The sequence below is a fragment of the Aptenodytes patagonicus genome, chromosome 7 (genome assembly GCF_965638725.1).
Source record: "Aptenodytes patagonicus chromosome 7, bAptPat1.pri.cur, whole genome shotgun sequence".
Taxonomy (NCBI): domain Eukaryota; kingdom Metazoa; phylum Chordata; class Aves; order Sphenisciformes; family Spheniscidae; genus Aptenodytes; species Aptenodytes patagonicus.
This window is the reverse complement of record NC_134955.1, coordinates 8,696,056-8,717,990: the sequence shown is the minus strand read 5'-3', so window position 1 is coordinate 8,717,990 and position 21,935 is coordinate 8,696,056. Positions and strand designations below refer to the sequence as shown.

The following is a 21,935-nucleotide window of genomic DNA, read 5'->3' as shown; positions in this document are numbered from 1 at the left end:
TTACTAAAATAACTTCTTTTTGCCTGCAAATACTTTACACAGGGCCATCTAATGATCTTATTTAGATTAATATAGAGAAGTTGCTTGGAAGAAATTACAAATAACTACTTCTTCACCTTAAAATGGAATGTTCAATGACTACTATAATTGCACATAAGTACATTTAGAGATCCTAAGGTCAGAACTAGTTGGTGATGAGGGCATAACTGCGTGTGAGAAGACAAATGAAATAAATTTAAGTGTATAATTAAAGTTGACAGGATTATTAAAAAAAAAGATCTTTTTTTAAAGCTTGCTGCTTATTTAAAAAAAAGATAACACATTATTTTTTTCTCATTTTGGACAGCTTCACCTGTTCTTTACAATGCACATCTTTCTTGAATATCTAATATGATACATGAAATAACCATACTACATAATTATGTTTAACAAACTATGTAAAACTGCAAGATATACCTAAGTGATAGGAAGTAATAACTGACAGGAAATCATGCTTACAATGCTACCAAAATAATTTATTCAATAATTTCAAACTCAGACCTTTGGTAAATACACCAGGCTAAGCCATCAGCACGTATCAGGACACTATGACCCATTTGCTAACAAAACTGGTGCAGATAACAAAGTATCTTGAACACTTTAATACATAGATTTATAAAAAACTCTCCATTTTAAGGCTGTTAAGAATTAGGAAGTGGTCAACAAACTTAGTCCCAGAAGTGTAATTGGTCAAGTTACCATATATTTAACATATTACTAATCTTAGGTTTTTGTCGAAGTCGTAAGTCACAAACCATTCTTGGGTAATTAACATGGCTGAACACACCAGAAGTCAAAATCATAGTACTATGAAACTGCACAATACAAACCCACCAATCTGTCTTTTCAGTCACCGCCACTCAGTATTCCCAGAAAGGAGCTGTCATGTACATTTCTAGATAGACAAGGAACTGTCGCATAGAAACAATCTAAGAAATCAAAATTGGACTATTGAAACCAAAAAAGAAAATCTAAGCACTGAGAAGTGACTAAAGGGCTCAGACTAACACAGAGGAATTGATCAAGACAAGCAGATATATACTTGCAAGTCATCGTAAGCAAAATTATCTTTTTTTATAGACAATGTTTTCAAAAATCAGCAGTTCACCAATGTTTCAAGATTTAGATTTAAATATATCATAAAAGTATCACAGACTGCTATGCTCTTTATTTTCAAATTATTTTTAAACCTGTAGTCACTTCTAATGTCAGATTTGTAAGTTTTTGCATAAAAATTGAAAATGTCTAAGTAACTGGAATTGTGATACTTCATTTTAGGAATCTATTGCTAATGCAGCATCAAACTCCTTTTAAACAAGATTAAAGAAAAACTCCCTAACCCACATCAATCCATAATTTAATATGAATAGCAGGATATGAACTTTTCATTTTTCAAACTGCTGATGAATTTGCAGACCCCAACAATGCAAATCACTCTCCCTTAATTTCTTTGGTGCTGCAGTGGTAACAGGATGGAACTCCTCCGCCACCTCCAAACCCCTTTAATATTGTTTTATAGACCATAAAAACAGTATAGCTATTTAATACGTAATAGCAGAGGCCTGAAAAAGATCTCATTTTTTTTATGACAACTGTTTCTTCTGATGTGGACAAGAATTATTATATATCAGGAAGGTCATTATGCCAAGTCATAGCATAAAGCTTTGATGACACACAGGAAAGAATACACAAGAAAATCTCAAATCCAGACTAAAAATTTAAGAAGTTATTCTTTAATAAGTTATGGTTACTACCAAGGTAAAAACCGAAGTTCCGGAATCATGTACAAAGCAAATAGTTACTACAAAGAACAAGAACATGTCGAGGCAATATGATGCAAACACCTGTGGTTAAGTGGGTGCTCTGCTTGGGCTACCAGGTCTAACGTGGCAGTATTGCTTTTTGTACACCAGAGCTGGTTTAGAGATAGCAGCATCTACACAGGGCACTGTGCTCTGCCATAGAGATACACTCAAAGAAAAAAGGTTGAAAACAAAATTAATTATAATAAATAAATGAATAAATATGGAAAGCAGAACATAAATTATGGGTAGATTTCGTACACTGCTACTGTAACAAGTGAACTGAGCATGGCTGTGTGTCTGAGTTATTCTTCCCCGTCTTCAGAGCAGCCGGTTAGTAAGATTAATGATTTATATATTCAAAAGGGTCCTGATTCTTCCGGACTTGTTGGCTGGAAATGCCACCGAATGCATGATACCCATATTACTTCGCTTCCTCCCCACAACTAAGATAGATACATGTACTACATTCAGCTGTCAAGCATTTCAAAAAGATTATTAATTCAGCGTGAACTTAATCTGCTGAATGAAAGTGCTTGAAAAAACGTATTTCAGTTTTAAGAAAGGAGAGAAGTATGACTTGATGTGTCAGAAGGAAAATTAGACTGATAGTCATGCCTTTATGAGTGCACCACTGAAACCCCCCTTTTCAGCAACAGGAACGGACTGTACTTATTTGAAAGGACAATTTGACTGCGGATCTTTATGCTTCTGTTGAAATACACAAATACAGCAAAACACGCTGTTACACAAAACAGTGAGAAATCAAAACATATTCCAGACTGCAATTCTTCAGTATCTTCTATCTGGATTATCACAGAATCATAGAATATCTTGAGCTGGAAGGAACCCATTTATTAAAACAGTGTATGTTTTAACTCAATATATTGAACTATAACAGAAAACTACAAAGAAATTGTCTCCCTAGAAATAGAATTTTATTCCCGTAACTATTCAGAAACTTCGTATTTGAACAAATTAATTATATCCGATGAAGCTAATGATACACATCACTAATGAAAAGTAGCACTCCTGATGACACAGACTATTAAATTATTATGACAGAAGTGACTTCATACAAAAAGGACAATACTTAGCAAAAAGCAATCCTAGAAAGCTTTTTACTCTGAAGATTATTTGAGTAATCTTACCCAGAAATAAAGGGTCTGTTTTGTCAGATCATATTTGCACACACAGCTTTTCAAACCAGTAAGTATAAACACTATGAATTAATTTAACATTTGGAAAAGAATTAAAAGAGTTCTTACATGACAGAAGCAGATTTTGCTTTGTCATTCTTTCTTAGGTTCTGTACTATCAGAATGCTCCAAGCAGGTGTAAGCTTTGGTAAAGGTCAACACGGTAACAGGCATCTTGTCTGATGTTTCACTAGCACTACTGGTCTATTAATAGCATAACGTTCTAACAAACAATACAGGACGTTTTAAATACCTCTTGAATTTTTTATCTCCTATACATCCGATATCGCACTGGTAAATCTCAGAGAAAGAGTTTAACAGCTTTAATGAATCAAAAATCAGAAAATGCTTCACAAACCCAAAATGCTTTGGTTAGGAGAAAGCAGCAGCCATGTATCTGAAAACAAGGAAACCTAAGAAAAAAAATAATCTCTGCCTATACATGCTTTGCTAAAAGTCTCTTGACACAAATAAAAGGATCCTCCCCAACATATGGAGGAGTTGCTGTGCCCTTCCGGGGATGGTCTGTAGCTATGTTCACCTCAGGCACGCCAAGGAGAGGTGAATTGTCAAATGCAATTTCAATCATTGGGTGGTTTGGTTGAGGCAGATTAGTTGTACACAATCATGATAGATAGTTTATCCCAGCCCCAAACTGCCGCTTGGGAAATCTTGCACGCAAACGAACAGAAACTCAGTCATTATTAGTGTCAAGAAGGTACACGGAGGCAAAATTTGGTTGGCAGCCAGGCAAGATGAATCAAGGCGAAAAAGTGACCAATTGCATGTTCAAAATGGAAATTGATAGGCATGTTGTAGTTTGGAAAGATTCTAAACACCAGAAAAAGTCATACATTATTAATTATTCAGAGATAAATATTTAAAAAGTCTTTCTCTATGGAGAAATACAATTTTTTAAGTCAATGTAAATTACATGTATAGTGTCCTAATTTTAAGCTTCTTTATCCCAGAAGCTTCACTATGACAGTTCAGAGCATTTCTTATTATATAACTTTAAATATTCCTGTTCAGTAAAAATATTGCAAATTAAAAATTATCCACCAAATAAACACCTTGAAAACAAATAAAAGGTATATTAGTTTTGCTGAATTCTTTGTAAGCAAAGCAACCATTGGCACCCCTCACAGTGGAGTATAATGGTCATATTTATCACCTTTACCTTTTCAAAGGTACCTAAATATTTAATGAACAAAACAGTAAAATCCACCTGTGTGAGCAATCACAATCCTTGGTTCTCTAATAAATAGCAAAAAATTGCTAAAAGAGAATGTCCTCAAGTTTCATTGCCTGAAGTGATATGCTCTGACAAATCTAACAGCTCTTTCTGTGTCATTCCTAATGCACTTGTCACTCAGTATTATCCATCCTCATTAATGACAATGGGAAAGTTTATCTTGGGAACACGTTTTAAATCATCCACTCTTTACAATGGGACCATGAAATCTCTTACAAAACATGAGGCGGGAACTACTCTGACAACAAAACCCCTTCCTGGCAGCTTTACTCTTAATTCCTGTTCAAGGAATAATGTGTTTATCATACAACCATACGGAACAATATATTAGATGAAACTTGAAACAAGAATAGCTGGTTTGATTTTTCAAGATAGGAAGTAATTTTACAATATTTTTATTATGCTGAGAACAGTAAATCTTTTAGGAATGTAATTTTGTATGGAACCGTACTTCCTCTTTTAGGAAAAAAAGCTTAAAAAATACTCATAAAATAGTTTGAATATTCATTAACTAAATGCTTCATAGAAACAGCAATCCTCTCGATAAAAATGATCTCTGACTATTTCTGGCTTTGTACAAATTCTGCTTTATTTATAAATATTTTTACCAGATCTCTAGACTGTACATATAACAATACTCCAGTTATGCCTAATTTTTGCCAGTAAATACTCTGTTTTGATTATCAGTTCTGAAAACTGGTACCCTCCTATGTCAATGCTATGCACTTGCAGCTGATGGAATGCAATTATTCACTTTACTTCGGATGCTCTAATGTAAAAACTGCAACATTGATTGCTTCTCTTTTCATAATCTCATTTGTAACAACACCAACAACCTTCCATAAAAGCAGCAGTTAACATAACTTACATTCAAACACTTCGCTTACTGCACCTTCAATAAATGCTAATCTTCTGGATGAATTTGTAAAGTAACAATATAATTTCAAAACACAAACTCGAGAAACAAAAAATAACGAAAACCAAATAAATGCTACAAAAAAGTATTCCAGATACACGTATTTGTGTGAGCACAAACAACTCCTAAACGGAGTGTGCAGAATAATATTGTCCTAAAGGATGCAAATACACACTATGGTGTGGATGAGCAAGACAGGAGAAGCAAAAGCAGAAGGGACCATGGTACATGTATAAATTTTTGTTCAGACTACACAAGGAAAATGTGCTTCTTATATAAAGATATAAGTAATCCCCTGACAAAATCCTTTCAGTGTAACCCTTCTACATTAGAGCCTAACTGTACAAACACAGCAAAAATTTTCTTTTGCATTAGGGGCGTTTCAGTAACCTGAATCTAATTCTCATGGCTTTTTCAAAGCCAGAAAGCCCTTATCAGATCAGGAAAAAGACAACACAGATGCAAGTCCACCTCAAAACTGTGTCTTTTCCATACTATAACTGCGGTCCTGAAAGTTCCTAAAGTAGCCCATGTTTTCTTAGGACAGACAGAACAAGAACAAGTCAGTTCTTCCTTTGCTGTTTTCCACAGGTTTACAAAACCCAAAACATAACAAAATTAATTTTTCAGACTATTGCTCAAGATTTTAGCAGGCAGTAGTGATTTTCTTCTTACTCTGCAAAAACTCACTTTATGAAAAGAAAAATTAGAAATAATGTGGCTTTTTATTTAACTGATGAGAAATGAAATACCTCATCAGTAATTTCTTATCAAAATGTAAAGGAAACCTAAAAAGAACAAAACCTAAGCAGGTCACTAATAAAAATAAAGCAAATATATGTTAATGCCTAGATATTTAAAAATAGCTATTTTAATGATACAAATACAAAAATAGAAATTAACCTAATACATTTAAAGATGATAATAATTTACAAAATGCCTCTTTATTTAAGCAAAATGTGAATTCCATTTAACTATACAGTTCTTCAAAGCATCAGGAATCTCCTGTTAGTTAGTTACTGTAATATCTGCACACATTCAATATTTATGCTGTCTTTCTCTCCATCCATTTTTAAACAGAATTAAAGGAGTAGCTAAAACTCTGGCAATAAAATGACAGGAAGGCTATTTTTAGTCTGGATGATATAGACCAAGCACAAACAGCCCATGGTTATGCTACTATTGAGGATCAGATCTAAATACAAATATTAGATTTCCTTCTTATTAATTCCTTATTTTAACAGCAACAAGAATTACAAATTAAGTACTGGTTCGTATCTCTTAATAAACACTCATCCTAGCAGTGGAACCAGTTTTCCCTATATTACAGCAGCAAAAGCTCATATAACTCCTGTCACGCTACTCTGGTAGCAAAAGGGTTGTGAAAGGGCATTTGAGGCAGCATAGGAAACCTGTAATCCACCCAGAATTACAAAGCCTTATACTAAAAGGTGAAAAGTACTGATTAAGAAGTATATGATGTTGCCTCAGGAGCTTTAGATTGCGGACCTGAGATATAACTGACTTAAGAGGCTACAGTGTTTATTGATTAAGCAACACATTACTAAAACCCTAAGAAATCAATGAGACAAGAGATGCAACCAATGGATAACAAACACCACATAATAAAGAGCTGAAAATAAAATGTTGCTCAGTTAGTAACATATGGCAGCTCAAGTGGCTGAGGGATGTGTTTATTCTATACATCACACATACTGTATATCAAGATCGGGACAAGCTGTGGCTATAGCTATGAGCAGACTTCCCTTGGTCAGTCCCGAGAGTGTAGCTTCACCATACCCTACTTGGTTCCCAGTCTCAATCTGCAAGTGAGCACTGCGAATTCAGGACACCTATGTCTTTAGGCCAACAAAAATAACAGAACAAGGTCTTCCCTAGTTTAATCTTTTCCACTCTTATGTGATACATGATTTAAAATAAAAAGTGGTGAATATTGTATTAAATCATCATATTCTGCTATACTTTCCACCAACACGCAGGTAACCATAGAAACTTCAGGCTGCACGTAGAAGCCCTTAAAAGCAAGAAATACCAGCGAGACTCAGTACACAGCCAAAACTTCTCCTCTTTGTTCATCTAATTGTGTGTTGGCTCACAAATAAAAGCAAGTAAGGGTGTGTGTCCGAAAACTGTACTGGAACACTGTAATCCTTGACTGAGAACCGTGGATCGCAACCGCCGTTGTTAACAAGTTTTTCTGCCACTCACAGGCCCCAAGCCTATCTGCCAACTGCGCAGTTCTTAACTCCTCCAGCTGGAGAGTCTGGAGCCAACCCAATGACATGGCAAGTCACCGTATAGCCACTATCCAATCACATGACATGTTTTGCTTACAAATACACCATTCAGGTTCTATGCAAACCCGCAGTAGGTATTCCGGGTATATCATGGAGACTTCAGAAGTCCCCTCAAGACTCAGCTACCGTGGCCAAGTTGTCCATCTCAAACGTTCATATGCAAGTCACACAAAGCCTATCTTTTTCAGAACAAGTGAACGTACAGCTCCTGAGCAAAGATTACTAAAGGTCTTAAAACTTTAAATATTAAGCAATCAGGTTATTTTAAGAATAGCAAGCACTGTTTTGGATGCAAAGTGAAACTGATTTCTCTTGCACAGCAATACTCACATCTTCTCACTTAAAAGTGACAATCTGTTCTTTACTTTTGTTTTCTGCTTTTACTCTTAAACATGACTCAAGCAGACTTACTGCCCAAAGATTAGTGGTTTAATATGAGAAAAAGGTAAGTCCATTTGGAAACTGTTTTGTAAACATATGAATTTTATGAACGTCAGAGCAAAAATTCTTCAGTAATCTTTGCTATAACAGACTTGAAGCAGGATAAAAGAAGATGAAGATCCCATAGAAAGTATTTTCATAAGCTAAAACCCATAGGTTTCTCAAACCTTAAATACCTGAAATGGTATTTAAAGTGGCATTTAAAGTGAATTATTTTCAGCGAGCACTACCACCTGTTTTCTGAAAGTCAAGCAGTCTATGGCTGGTATAAGTTGGCACCCAAATTCACTTTATTTATTTATGTATTTATGGACATCAATACAAAGTTTTAGTTATTGTACACTATACAATTACTGCTCACTTTCTTCGGAAGGAAGGAATGAGGAAAGAGGGAGCTGAACTGTTACTTGGTAAAGCCAATCAAATTCAAGTTATTATTCTGAAGAGGGTTAATATTATACTAATGTTAAGCTGGCCAGAAATACCCCTTTAAATGCAATAAATAATATTTTTCTTCTTGGAGACAGTCTCACTTGGTACTTCAAAAGCTGTTGGGTTTTAACATGGAATGAGAAATTTTAAATTGCATTACACATGATAACAGAATCCTCTGAAAACCATATGTAATACAACCAAGAATAAGCAAATTTAAAAAAAATCAAAACCATGCAAATAAAACAACTATGAGAAAGAGAGCATTAAAGATGGCACGACCAAAATCTAAGTGTATTTATGCCTTAGGCACTGTAGTCCTCAGCCATTTTGCTTATGACAATCTACTTTTTGCACACTCCTCTTGGCTGGGAATATCAAAATAAAATGTGCTCTGGAATTCAGTCACAAATAATACCCCATAATTTGGCCAAAGCAGGAAGCAGTATTTGCACAGCAGTTATAGAACATTTTTTTCTTCACCTACAGTACTTTGCAGTCTATGTATATTTTTTTTCTCCTGTGTCTTTTTGGCACTTCTGTTAAGTCTTTCAGACTAAGAATAATAAGACTAGTTTGCCCTCAATAACAATAAAATAAAACAATGTTCCTGTATGTTAACAGTTCAGTAAAGGGTAATATTCTTTGTGAATCAGTAAAATAAACAGATCAGCAAAATGGTATGGAACAGTTTTGTACAGGTGAAAAATTTAAAGAAACCATAAATTTGTGGTTTCCTTACAGATTTATGTTCATCCAAAATCACTAATATTTTCATAAGACTGGAAATATTAACCCTTAATCTTGAATTTGCAAAATTACAATAAAACATTTTGGAATTTGTTGGATTAAGCATGTTACTAGTCATAGCAAACATTTGGCAATATTGCTCTGTTTTCCTACAAAATGACATTTTACCCCTTTCCAAGGTTTTGATGGGCTATCTTATAGTTTCCTAGTTTACAGGGCACTTCGAATCACTTTCTACCCAAAGATCAATAATCAAAAGCATAACAAACAGTATTGAGACAAGAAGATCCAGATGGATGCCCATCTTCCATGTAGAGATGCAAAGTCATCCTATTCTCAACTTTTCAGTAACAGCCTTGAACTCATACTTCAATGCATTTCAGTAAGGTTCATATATGACAGAGGCCTGTGGCTGAGGAAATGTGACTTCCTATAAGCTTTAATTTTTATTTTCCTGCATTTACAGAGATATATAAAATTCAGAGATCTCTTTTATTGTGTAATGGCATGATTGAATTCGCTATTATTTGAAAGTGAGAAAATTATACAATTATGAAATATCCTATTTTTATTAAAAATTGGTGGTATTTTAAAGAGCACTTAATGGAGGTGGCACTCAGCTCCTGCTGAGAACTACTATGAATATCGTGCTTAACTCTTTTTGTTTCTTAGTAACTCACCATCAATATCTTTCTAACTTACACCCACAGACCTTTGTCTAAAAAGCACTACTACTTTAGTGAAAAATATAATCCCTGTAGATAAAGAGTTTTTTAATCTTTACCAACCAACGTTTTTACGAAAGATCTCTTTAGCCTACCTGTCTTCTAATACTAAGAAAGTGGGAATATGTCAACTACTTTATTTGTCTGGCAAATACAAGATAAGTTGACCCATTTATTTACAGACTGAACAAGGCCAATCCATTTCATGCTGCAGCACTGACCCTTAACACAGATCCTGTGAATGAGCAGTCCATTACAATATGTACAAGTGACCTTTAATTGCATTAATGGCTTTGTTGCATGTTCTTCCATTGCGACAACACAATTATGGTATAAATATTTCTAAACAACATAATTATTTGTTTAAATAAAAATATATATGAGTTCTGTTTACTGACAATGAACTGCAAATACACTGTATCATAAGTGTTAAAGTTTTGAAAAATTGAATGGAGCCCTCATGTTATACTTGTATAACATCAAACAACCCATAAAACAAAATTAATTATGAAATAAATTTCCGGATATTACAAATCTTCATATGCAATCTAAAAGTCAACGGTACCTTCCTGTATTCATCTTCAGAATATTGAAATAATTTAATCTATTCAGTATTACACAATAAGAAGGTGATATTTTCAAATTAAATTCTTCCACATGTTCACAAGATACAAGTGTTCTGAAATTCCATATACCACATACAACTTATTACTTGATTTCAGTTCTATGTACTCTTAGCATTCAGAGGATTTTTTAAATAGGAGCACTCCCAGTATTGTTTTACCTCGAGTTATTATCATTTAAAAATATCTCCCAAAACTTTACCTAAATTGTACTGTCACAATTTTAAACACATTTATTTATTCAAAATTGTTTGAAAGAATGTAATACATTTTTGACAGGCAGTCTTTTACAATATTGAAATCAAATCCTTGATTTCATCAAACCCTTCATATTCTGTGCCTTATTCCTGGAAGGCTCATGCCAAAATGATTTAGTTTGATTTTCTTTAACAATGGTAGGTTGGCTTGACAGCGTCTGACAAAACAATTCAGTGAAGTACACCATACCAGGTAAAGAGAACCTGTACTGGCTACTAGATGAAATAATGCAGAATGGAGCTTGGAATTATGACAGAATTAGTTTTGCAGGAGAATCTTTTTGCAGTATTATTAATTTTAGATTAAGAAAATGTTATGGTGTTCTAATTGCTATCTTTTGATCCATGTTTAAAGAAGCCAGTGGTAATGTCTTTATTAATATCATAGGGAAAATGGACAGAAAAAATCAATGCAACAGTGGTTTGACTGGCATAAATTTCAGCTGAATTTTATTACAAAGTTTTACCTCTCTCTGTTAGAAAGTTTAGTTTTATATGCAGAGTTCCCTGCATTTGAGTCCCTGAGCTGAAGTGGAGCATCCAGTACCAGAGTTTGCCAGGTATGATGCTATCTGCTCAAGGCACGCGGAAGAGAAAGAGAAGTTTTCCATGTAAGCCCCAGGGGTACTTGTGTTCTCAAATACATGGGGACAAGAGGCCCCGAAGATTTTATGACATTAGAAAATGAAAGAAATACACTTTCTGTAACAATTCAGAGAAGTTCTGTCTCACCTTTGAACCAGGAATACCTGTAAAGTTTCATCCATGCTCCAGGCACTGGGCAGCCAGGCAGTCACAACCATATTACCCTCTGACGTGGTTACAACCATTCTGAGGTTGTAAGGCCCTAACATGGGATCAAGTCTTGCAATGTTACCAGTGCATGATCTTAAAATACAGAGTTGCTTTTATCTATATAGGAAGGTATATTGACTAAGCTCCCAGCATTAGGACATGTATCCTGTAGCATATATTAACTTGGTGTTACATTGTGTGAAGTTTATCTCAGCAAACAAGAATTCACTTCCGTGTTTTACTGACTGATTGCTATAGAACTATCGCCTTACTTAAATTTCTAATAAACCAATGTTTTTCCTTTTGTCAGGTCTCAGGCTCACAGCTTCTTTTTGCTAAAATAGTGCCTAAAATAGTTAATTCAAATGCGTTTGTTTATTTACAAAATTACTCAACTTCATAAACATCAGTGAAATATAATCAGGATTAGGGTGAGTCATTAATGAAGGCTGCTTCAAATTTTCTTGGAAGAAGTCTATAAGAAGTGATGCTATTAGAGGTACAGCGAACACTTTCTAATTCTCACCAATACAGAGGTTGGTATGGCACATGTGCCTATTTTAAATACATGCTGATCCTATATGTACTGGTGACAAGGTTGACTTGTTCCTCCAGAAGAAATAGCTCACGAATAACCCTAAATCATTATGTCCATACCTGTTCTTGATGCGTTTAATGAACAATTACACAATGTTTCCGGGAGCACAGTTCTGGCATTCAGTGACATCACCATCTCCTGAGTCACTTAGGACCAAACTTGTGCTATGCTAATACCGCACTGAAGTACTGCAGACATCAGTTCTGACTTGGTCTTACCCACCTGTTTTGGTAAATAATCTACAACAGTGGCTAACTGCACTTCTCCTTTGCAAATAAGAAGTTTACTACAGTATAGTCTGTATAAAATAAGCAATGAAAAGGGACAGGACGGAAAAAAAAAAAGAGTAGAAATACAGAGATTTCAGATGGAAGCTACCTAAGATGTATTTCCTGTTTTTAATTGCCAAATTCACCATCTTAAAAGAAAAGAGTTTTGTCTTCTTCCAAATACCAATGCTGGACTCAGAACAGACACATGAATATCTGGAGTTGCAATTAAATCTTGCTTATTTTGGCAATCATTAATTTTCTTATAGTCCTTTATTGATAGATGAAGAAAGGACATTATTTTAATGCCTTTGGAACTGTACATTTCTTTTTAATTCTATATAGACTCAATTGCTGGTTTTTGTGATTATGTTTCCTTCCAAAGACATAACCTTTTACTCTGGCAATTACCTCTAGGAAAAATGCACTGCAGAGTGCTCCATAGTACCATACTGTATCTGCCTGCCACTGAGAAACCAGCAACTTTCCTGCCACAGGACTCCTCTAATTCTGACTTTCTTCTCCTCCTGTTAGGAAACACCTCTCAGAAAAGAATCTCCTGAACTCATACATTAAGCTCTGGAAACTTACTTATTTTTGCTGTGTGGCAATTCTTTATCTAGTATATGACACTTGGCTTCAAACTGAGCTGTCTTTTAAAGATTTTTATTATGGTTTGCACAGGTGTTATATAGCCATTAAAAAGAAAATCATATTAGCTGGCTCTTACTTGTGTATTGATCAAAATAAATAAATAAAAAAATTCACAACAACTATTTATTAGACAAACTATATCATACAACTTGTACGAAAAAGCTTATTCTCTGTACTATTAACAATTGACTGTTACCTGGAGACTTAAAAAATCAGCAGTAAAGCAAAACTAGGGAATTTAAAAAAAAAAACAAGTCAGAAACTTTCCTATTTGCAAACATTTATCTGAATTTATCAAAAGTTTTAACTTTAAATACATAATTTCAGAGGTTTATGTTGACCAGACAGTAACAAAGGGAGCTAATCAAATATGAATCCTCTCCAACTGTCTTGTCAAACCAGGTAATGATGTCCTGCCAGCCAAACTCAGAGGGAACATGTGAAACAAATACAAAAGTAAACAGGCCTTAAGCTGCCCAAGGGAAAGTCAGCAAGATGGCAATTTCAATCATTTGGAATAATACTAAAGCAGCCTTAGGCTTTTCTCAGAATGGAAACATGTCACTGTTACTGCAATATTTCAACAAATCAGACTGCAAAAGAAAGGAACACTTATGTAATCGCAGCCGTGGAACAGCGCTTTACTCAACGGTGAGGTGGAAAATAATTAAGAGGAAATTCCCTTTTTGTGAGTAATTGTAAATGTACCTAAATAACAAAGACAAACAATGTTTCCTTAGAAATTTCGAGGAGTGAAAAAATCAAATTTAGGCACAGATTCCTTTAGTTTTGATGCAGGAGGCTTTGGAACAACAAAGATAAAGTTCTATCAAATAAAACTATGCACATAATGTTCCTACAAAATTTATCAAATGTTGATAAAAGTTACATTCAGAGCTACAAACAAAGCAAAAAGTACTTCAGGAACAATTCTGCTGAAAAGTTTCATTAAGATGAAGGGGTTGTCATATCATTTAACTGAGAAATCAAAAAATATTTCAAATATTTGGGGAACTTACCTAATCAGTAAACTTTCAGTATGTGTCTAGTCATGTAGCCATCTTTTAGTCAATCATCAGAAAATCAAAGGCAAATTGGCATGACTCAACCCAAACTTTAATACCGCATGATTGTGTCGTGTAAGCTTGTTTTGTGCGAGGGCTGCTGTGGTTTTAGCAGAGAGATTAACGACCGGACCTAAGCTGGCCTCCAAACCTTGCCCTGCTGATGCCTCAAGCCCTTTGAAGTCTGACCATCATACCTGGCAAAACAACAGTGGGAACTAGGCTGGTGTCAGATCTAATCAAGTTTCCTGCCTCAGCATAGCTAACTATGGGGTACACTAATTGGCCCAATTGCGGATTATACCTTTTGCTACAGATTCAAGACAATAATTTAGTCAAATGATGGTTTTTATCTCCTTCTAATTAAGATTCCAAAGTGGGAAGAAATAGGATTAGACAGGCTAACTTCAAAATTGTGTCCTTTAAAGTGGTATGCACATAAGATAGATCTCTGATAATATTGCATGTAATAGTATATTGCTAGTAACTAACGTGTGAAGATTCGGGAAAGCTTGATACAGCTACTGCACCTTTTACCATAAACATGCAAGTTTTCCTGGAAAGGGTCTACCTCATAATTTACAAATGGAAAATGAACACTCATAAATATTCATTAAAAATCATTTTCATCCTGAATTTAAAAAGAATCCCTTTAGAATACATCTCAGTCAATCTTATTTTGACGAAGAAGATACAAGAAAAACTGAAACAGTTAAATGATTCTGCACACTATAAGGAGGCGGAGTCCCTCCCCCAAAACTGCAATCTAATAAAACGGATTTGACATTTAAGGTTTTTTACTGATGAGGGCCAAACCATAAAGAGTTATTTAACTGGTGAGCAATCCAGAGATGAGAAAATCCATGTCCAATGCCCTTATTTTAAATTGTAAAAAAAGAATGGTCTAATGATGAAAACCCTTTTTGGAGAAATTTTGCCATAAATCATAGGTTGCGTATTTCTAACTTTTCTTATGTAATTTGATTTTAAAGTGGCATTTCAAGTAGAGGTCAACATTTTTACCCTAAATTGTGTATATAACTAAGCAGAAGCTTTCCAAAAACTGTAACGTACTCAAAATATATTTTCATTTCACATTTAAGCTACATACTAAAGAAGTCATAAACTTAGTTGTACTTTGTATAAAGCACACTGTCGCTTGTAACGCACACTGTTGTGCTGCTCTATGTGTTTACCACCAGAGCCAAACCTGACCACTGACTCATCACATTCTAACTGCAGAAATCCATTTTAGAAGACCGTATTCACATCCCTTCTTAATTCAATTTTCCCTTGCTCCCATTTTCTTATTGACCTCATTGCTCTAGTCAGCCTAGCTGTAGTCTGCCTCCCCTAATAGTATGAGGAAGAAAAACATATGTATTATAGATTAGTGAAATGTGTACAGGAAGATCACAGTAGCACAGTGATCTAACGTTCAAAAAGGGCTAGTTTGTGTCAGCTCAGCTTATAAAAAGTCTATCTCTAACAAAACCTGAAGTTATTCAAAAGGGGCTGCAGCTGAGCAATGAAGGGAGAAATCATACAAGTGGATCATCTACACATGTCTAGGGCAACAGGTTATTTCAAGAGTTCCACTACACCCCTGTTTCCAACGCTTCTGCCCCATGGCTAATTCAATTCTTTTTACAGAGCCTCCTGCTAAGGTTTTTTTTTTCCTTCCAAATTGCATTACAAATTAGAATCCCAAATACGCTGACAGAAAAGATTATATTCTGAGTCAGGATTCACAGTGAGGAAAAAAACCCCAGATATTCTAACTCATAGCTATAATAAATGAGAACTTACTATGCTGTGAAATGAGGGTGCACGCTTCTCTGCACTTCTGAAAACAGTAAGAACATTTGTATTTTAAAACCAAACACAGACTATTAAGGTTTTTGTTTCTAATGTACTGCTCAAAAGCAGCTGTTAAAATGGTTTAATACCTCACAGTGCCTGGTTTCACTAACCGCGTTCTCTGGAAAGTGCGAAACATTATAAAGGAATGTCTTTGGGAAAAAAGCCCTCCATCAGCCTTTAAGTGGCTTCTGAAGAGGATACCTCTAGTTGAGAAACTTCTAGCACTCATGCAGAGATGACCTGCCTGAAGAACTGGCTGCCTGATTAACTATTAACTACTCTCAATAGGATTAGATAATTAAAGACATTGATGACCATTAATTAGGAGGAGGGCACCTTAATTTGTCACTTGATAGGGCCCTTTCAATGATTTATAGGTTAGGGCTACTTGCAATTGTGAAGGGGAGGGGGCAGTGAAGAGAGAGAACCCTTAAGTTACCTTATCAAGTGGCCAGCTAAAAAGGGCAGAGGGTCAAATAAGGGCCAAAGTGGTCACTTAAGGGTGAAGTCCCAAACACCAAAGCAGTGCCAAGCCACATTGACCATCATTTGGTGATGGAGTAAAAAATATGCTAATTTATTGGTGGCAATTCTCTCTTTTTATGGTTTCAAGCAGTTAAGACAAGTGGCCTGCTTAAGAGCTTTTCATTTGAAAAGAGATTAAACAAAATGGTTTGTCAGGGATGCTTGGCTGTTTTATGTCTTTGTTAAAAAAAATTTGCCCAGACTGTACCGATGACTATCACATCACCCCAAAAGCCATCTTCCATCTCTAAGCATTACTTGGTTAATAAATACATCAGCTCTAATTGCTTAATAGTGCTATGTTCATTTGCTCTTTAGCAAGATTAAAATGAAATACATCTTTTGTATTACTGCCTTCTATCAGGACTGTCTGCATAAAGGTCACAGAAAAAAGTTTAAATTTAGTAGGAAATTTACTTAAGGACATTAGTGTAAATGATACTGTGTTTAAAATGACATAAAAGAGCGAAAGGTGATTTCAGTAATGCAAAGAAAATGGTTTCTGAATACTGATAAGGACACTTATCCCTCACACCACACACAATTTTAGGCAGCATTATACATTAAAATCCCTCTACTGGGGTAATAACATGTAGCTACTTTCCCACCCACTAACACAAGTAAGAGCAAGTCATTAACATTTAATTAAATATGCTCCTGACATCCTTAGAAACATGTCACGCTTTGTTATTGAAGGTTGTGGCCTACTTTCTATGTACATTTTAAACCAAAATAAACTATTTATAACAGACCGATTTAGTGCAGCAAATGAGACATTTTTAATTAGAAGGCATATTACAATATTTTATAAAACCGTTCTGAACAGCAAAACCAGAATGAAATGAATTTACAACTTCCGATGCATATTTTTTGTATTTCACAAAATGAAACATAAGAGATGGGATTAGCTCCACCTTTTGGGTTCTAAATAGTGAAACAAAACTGTTTCTCTTACCTCAATGGTGAACAGCTTCCTTTTTAACCTAAAAGCAAGGTCCTTCGTGTCTGACACATCACAGATCAAGCTATTAAGCCGAGGAATCTGATGTACATGAACCAAACCTTGTGGAAAGAAAGAGTAAAGGAGGGAAAAAAATTAAGAAAACGCTGTCATCCAGATGCATAAATTAGAGTCTTACAGCAGAATTCTGTATATTTATACACACTCATCCTCCCCTTTTTAAACTGGAGCTTACTACCAGGAGCAATGAAGCAAACGGTGCGATTATACTCAAGTAATCAAGCAGAATAAGATAAACAGAAATCCTTGTGCGAGGAAAACTAATTGCACTTTGGTACAGAAGTACAGATGTAAAGAGGGATCTTGATACTTGTCAAAACTACAGCCGGTTTGTGTGTGATTTTCTCTTGTATTTACAGTAAGCAAATATGGCTATCACCTTGCATGCTGCCCATGGCACCACTGAGTGATCTTTATTTTATTAAATGCACCAGTAAGCAGCCAGCAAAACAAGGCTTACGGGTTACTGATAACCACTGAAGCTCTAATGAGAACTACTTCGTTTTGCGCCCTGAAAATGACTTCAAAAAAGTTTCTGGAAAACACCGATTTAGATCATGCTTTTCCATAAATTTTAACCCCTATGCCATCCTAGGAAAAATACGTTTTTCTTCATGCAGGAGGCTTATATAGCTGTTCAGATCTTTTTAACAGTACTAGGTGCACTGCAAGCTCTGCATTCTGTCAGCTGCAACTCAAGCTGATTTTTTCTGACAAGGACGCTGGATGGTTTTTGTGCAGCCTAATATAGTTTCTGAACAACCTAAGGGTGATTTTCTACATCTGAAAACCAGGAAAATTCTACAGGGCTTCTCAGTTACTGGCCTATATTTGCTATTCATAAAGCCAGCATCTAAATGGAAATACTGAACATTTAGAAAAGACATCTTACTTGAAAACGGCCGCTGTAAGAAAAACCCCAAACACTAAAACCCCAATTTAAAATAAGGCAAGTATTTTTTCAAGGTTTCATTTATTTTTTTAAAAGGAAGAATAAGGGAAGAAAGTTTCCTAAAATTGAAATACTTTAAAAAGCATAATTTTTATGGGTACTAATTACAAAAATTCTCAATAATATTAGAAAAATATTTTTACACTTTGAAACGTTCTACCCCTGCCCCCAGTCCGGTGACATATAAGAATTATTTGTTTGGCTTTTGAGTTCAAAATAGAATTATTATATATAGGAACAGCAGGTGTAACACAGGGTTGCTTATAAACAGTATTCTAAAAATTTTATTTAGGGATCGTCTATATAATTCTTAAGTTATTTTATTGACTTTTCAACCACTTAAATTTGCAGGCAGCTTAATAAAATTATTAATGCAGGATTCATTAAATAATGCAATAATTTAATCAAACTTCTCCTGAGTAATGTCAAAATCTTCCATCATCTCAGTAAATAAATCCTCTTAAAACACATTCTTAAGCAAAAAGAATCCACAAAGTTAAAACTGTTAAAATTCCTATTTTTAGAATGTTAAATTAAGATTGCCTAAACCTCCAAAGCTATGTATATTGGTGTATAATTTTTATTAAGTAGTACCAAAAATGATTTAGCATACATATTTACAGGAAACCAGGAAATAACTGCTAAAACACACATTGTCTTAAAGGATCTCTTCAGTACTGAGAAAAGGAGTATCAAATTGACAGAATTATGTTAGCATAAACAAATGCCACATCATGATTATATAGTTGGAAAAATAATTAGGCAAATTATTCCAGCTTTTGTTCACGGTTTCTTTTTCATTCACCTTTTTTCAGATCATGAAATGTGCACTATTTTCATAGTCAAAAAGATTTTTCTCTGATTTATTAGTTACAGCTTGCATACACACAGTGGTGTCTCAACACCATCTTTGCTTTTTTTTCTATATATTCTGCTGTGGAAAACACTGCCACATTCTCACATGTTTACAGCAGGTTTCGGATAAGCAGTTTACTTTCAGCTAAAGGTTTCCATGGAACTACAGTAGTATCACAATAATAATAGCTGTAATTTATGCACACTCAGAGCACCGCTCCAGATTAGCTAAAACTGTTTGTTATTCGCTGCTTTGGCTATGCATAACTTCTACTCTAACCTTTTAAAATTTAAATAGTTCTGCTGCAACAGCTAACAAAATCTTTGGGAAACAAAATGCAAGATTAAACACCATTACACATTTTGAAGATAAATCATTTGAAAGGCTACATGACTTTTTACTAAAAATAGTTTCATATTTTATATGCCACACATATCCACATTCATTTCTTTAAATGTGTAAGTGCTGTAACTTAAAGCTGAAAAATAGAACGTTATTCTTAGATAAAGTTTATATAGCACATCCTTTAGCAGTTTATTCACCTTAATATAATATATGTTTTTCCGTGTTCTCTATTTAAAACTTGGCAGATCAAAAGTATTGATTTCATGACAAGTTCAGCTCGCTGGTCAGATGATTGCCAAGCCTCCTCTGCATGTGAATTCCCCAAAGCCTGCCTGTTGAGATGTACATCTGATTGAGCCATGCCTCAGTAATACGGCTTGACAACATGCAAGGAGTTGCCATGTTTCCTTTGCAGCCTTAATGCACTTTACTGAAAATTCTCCTAACTCAAGACCGGTTAGCAAGGAGAAACATTTAAGAGGTATATTCTAAAATGAAATCAAATGTTACTTTATAGCAGATACCCAATTGGAGGGTAAGCCGCTAAGTGCCCTAGAAACACTCGGGGCAGACTTTTTGCATTGCTAAAGATGGAACTTACCGTGGTAATCCTTGTATAACGGATTGGTTTCTCTCTCAGAGCCAATAAATGATTCAAGACCAACTACCATATCTGACAAGTTTGTTACACGTTCCATAATTGCTTTATTCTGTAAGACATGGAAACAAAATACACATCCTATGTGATGAAAAAGGTAATTAATGTTCATAGAGTAAGCCTTGGTCTTCTCAATGACAAACTGTGGGGGAAAAATAGGTCATCAATACTTAGAAATTACATTAGAGGGCTTTCTTCTTTAAAAAAAAAAAAAAGACTTGACATTTCTGTCTAAAGAAAACATACATTTGACAAGCAGAAACCATAAAAGAGCTAACTCAGTACTAAGTTCATATTTCGTAAATCTTCATAACATAAACATTTGCTCACATCAGAAATATTTACAAGCTATGTGGCAGTTAAGCACCTCTCATTGACTTCTACTATGAGTCAGATGCCCAGCTTTTGTTTGTGCTCTGAAAACCTTGGTTTTTAATACATCTCTCATATTTTGAACAAGCACAACCCACACAACTATTCATTTTCGTCATCAGTCAAACAACATGGAAAACCAAAGCATTTTCTCCAGTATTTTTCTTTCTAAAAGTTTCTCCCTACGCAACATATGAATCAAAAGCTTCAAGTTGCATTACCATTTCTCAATATATTTGTGATTTATAAGTGATGCCTTATGTCTTGTGCAACAATGTACTGTCATGTGCCTTAAATAAGCTATTTTCTGCATAGTTTTCTTGACTTACTTTTATATAGCAGAAAGCAGCATTCAAAGGTCACAACAGAGATCTTCAGAGGTAATTCAGGATAAAATGTTCTTAAATGCTTTAATGATGTCAGTATTTAATGAGCAAAAAAAAGAGACAAATCTGTGCTAAAAAGCAAAATATTTCTTTAAGATAAGAAATAGTTAATCTTAAAGCTGCCTGGACAGCTGATATACTCTTGTTCTTCATGGCTGTAGGCGCTACACCCACCATACCTTCAGGGGTACCAAGACCAATCACCTCAAAATACCCATTCCAAGTATGAAGAATTAGCTCTGTAGCTCCAAGTTATAGTTTTGTATTTTTTATTAATTTTAAAGCATTTTGTACATTCTGCACTTCTTTCATAAACTATACGACTGACACTTATGAAATGTCAATTTAAATACTGGTAAACTATCTGATAATAATGATCTATAAAGTAATTAGGAGCAGAGAGAAGGGAAACATCCCTAGATATTTTAGAAAAGTCTATGCATTGTACTGACATACAGGTTTATTAAAATGGTTATCAATACACCAATTGCTTTCATGAACCCACATTTCAATAACAGCATATTTCCTAGCCACAGAGAAGCCTACGAAGCAGACGTGAAAGGTGAACATTTCCTACCCCCATCAAAGAATAATTTGCCTTCTGTTTTTTGACCACTACATAAAGCAGGACTTGGGGCCTGTCCTGCACAGCCCAATCTGCTCAGGTTACAAGGCCTAAATCCACCGATCCCATGGTACCTTTACACCCCCTCCCTTCCCCACCTTCTGGGCCAGATGGCATTAAATCCTGGGGACTGGTCTCTTTTCAAAGCCGCTACTTGTGCACAGGCCAAAACGATCTATCCCCATGGAATCAGGG

General features: G+C 34.9%; 1 protein-coding gene across 1 annotated transcript in view; it reads right to left on the bottom strand.

The window, feature by feature from the left end:
- The window catches only part of ELP4 (elongator acetyltransferase complex subunit 4), a 159,098-nt gene that overhangs the window by 66,152 nt on the left and 71,011 nt on the right, over nucleotides 1-21,935 (bottom strand). The window contains exons 8-9 of the mRNA XM_076343502.1: nucleotides 20,301-20,409; nucleotides 17,481-17,587 (exon numbers count right to left, since the gene is read on the bottom strand). Of these exons, the coding sequence (XP_076199617.1) occupies nucleotides 17,481-17,587; nucleotides 20,301-20,409 (216 nt within the window). The remainder of the gene's footprint in view (nucleotides 1-17,480; nucleotides 17,588-20,300; nucleotides 20,410-21,935) is intronic.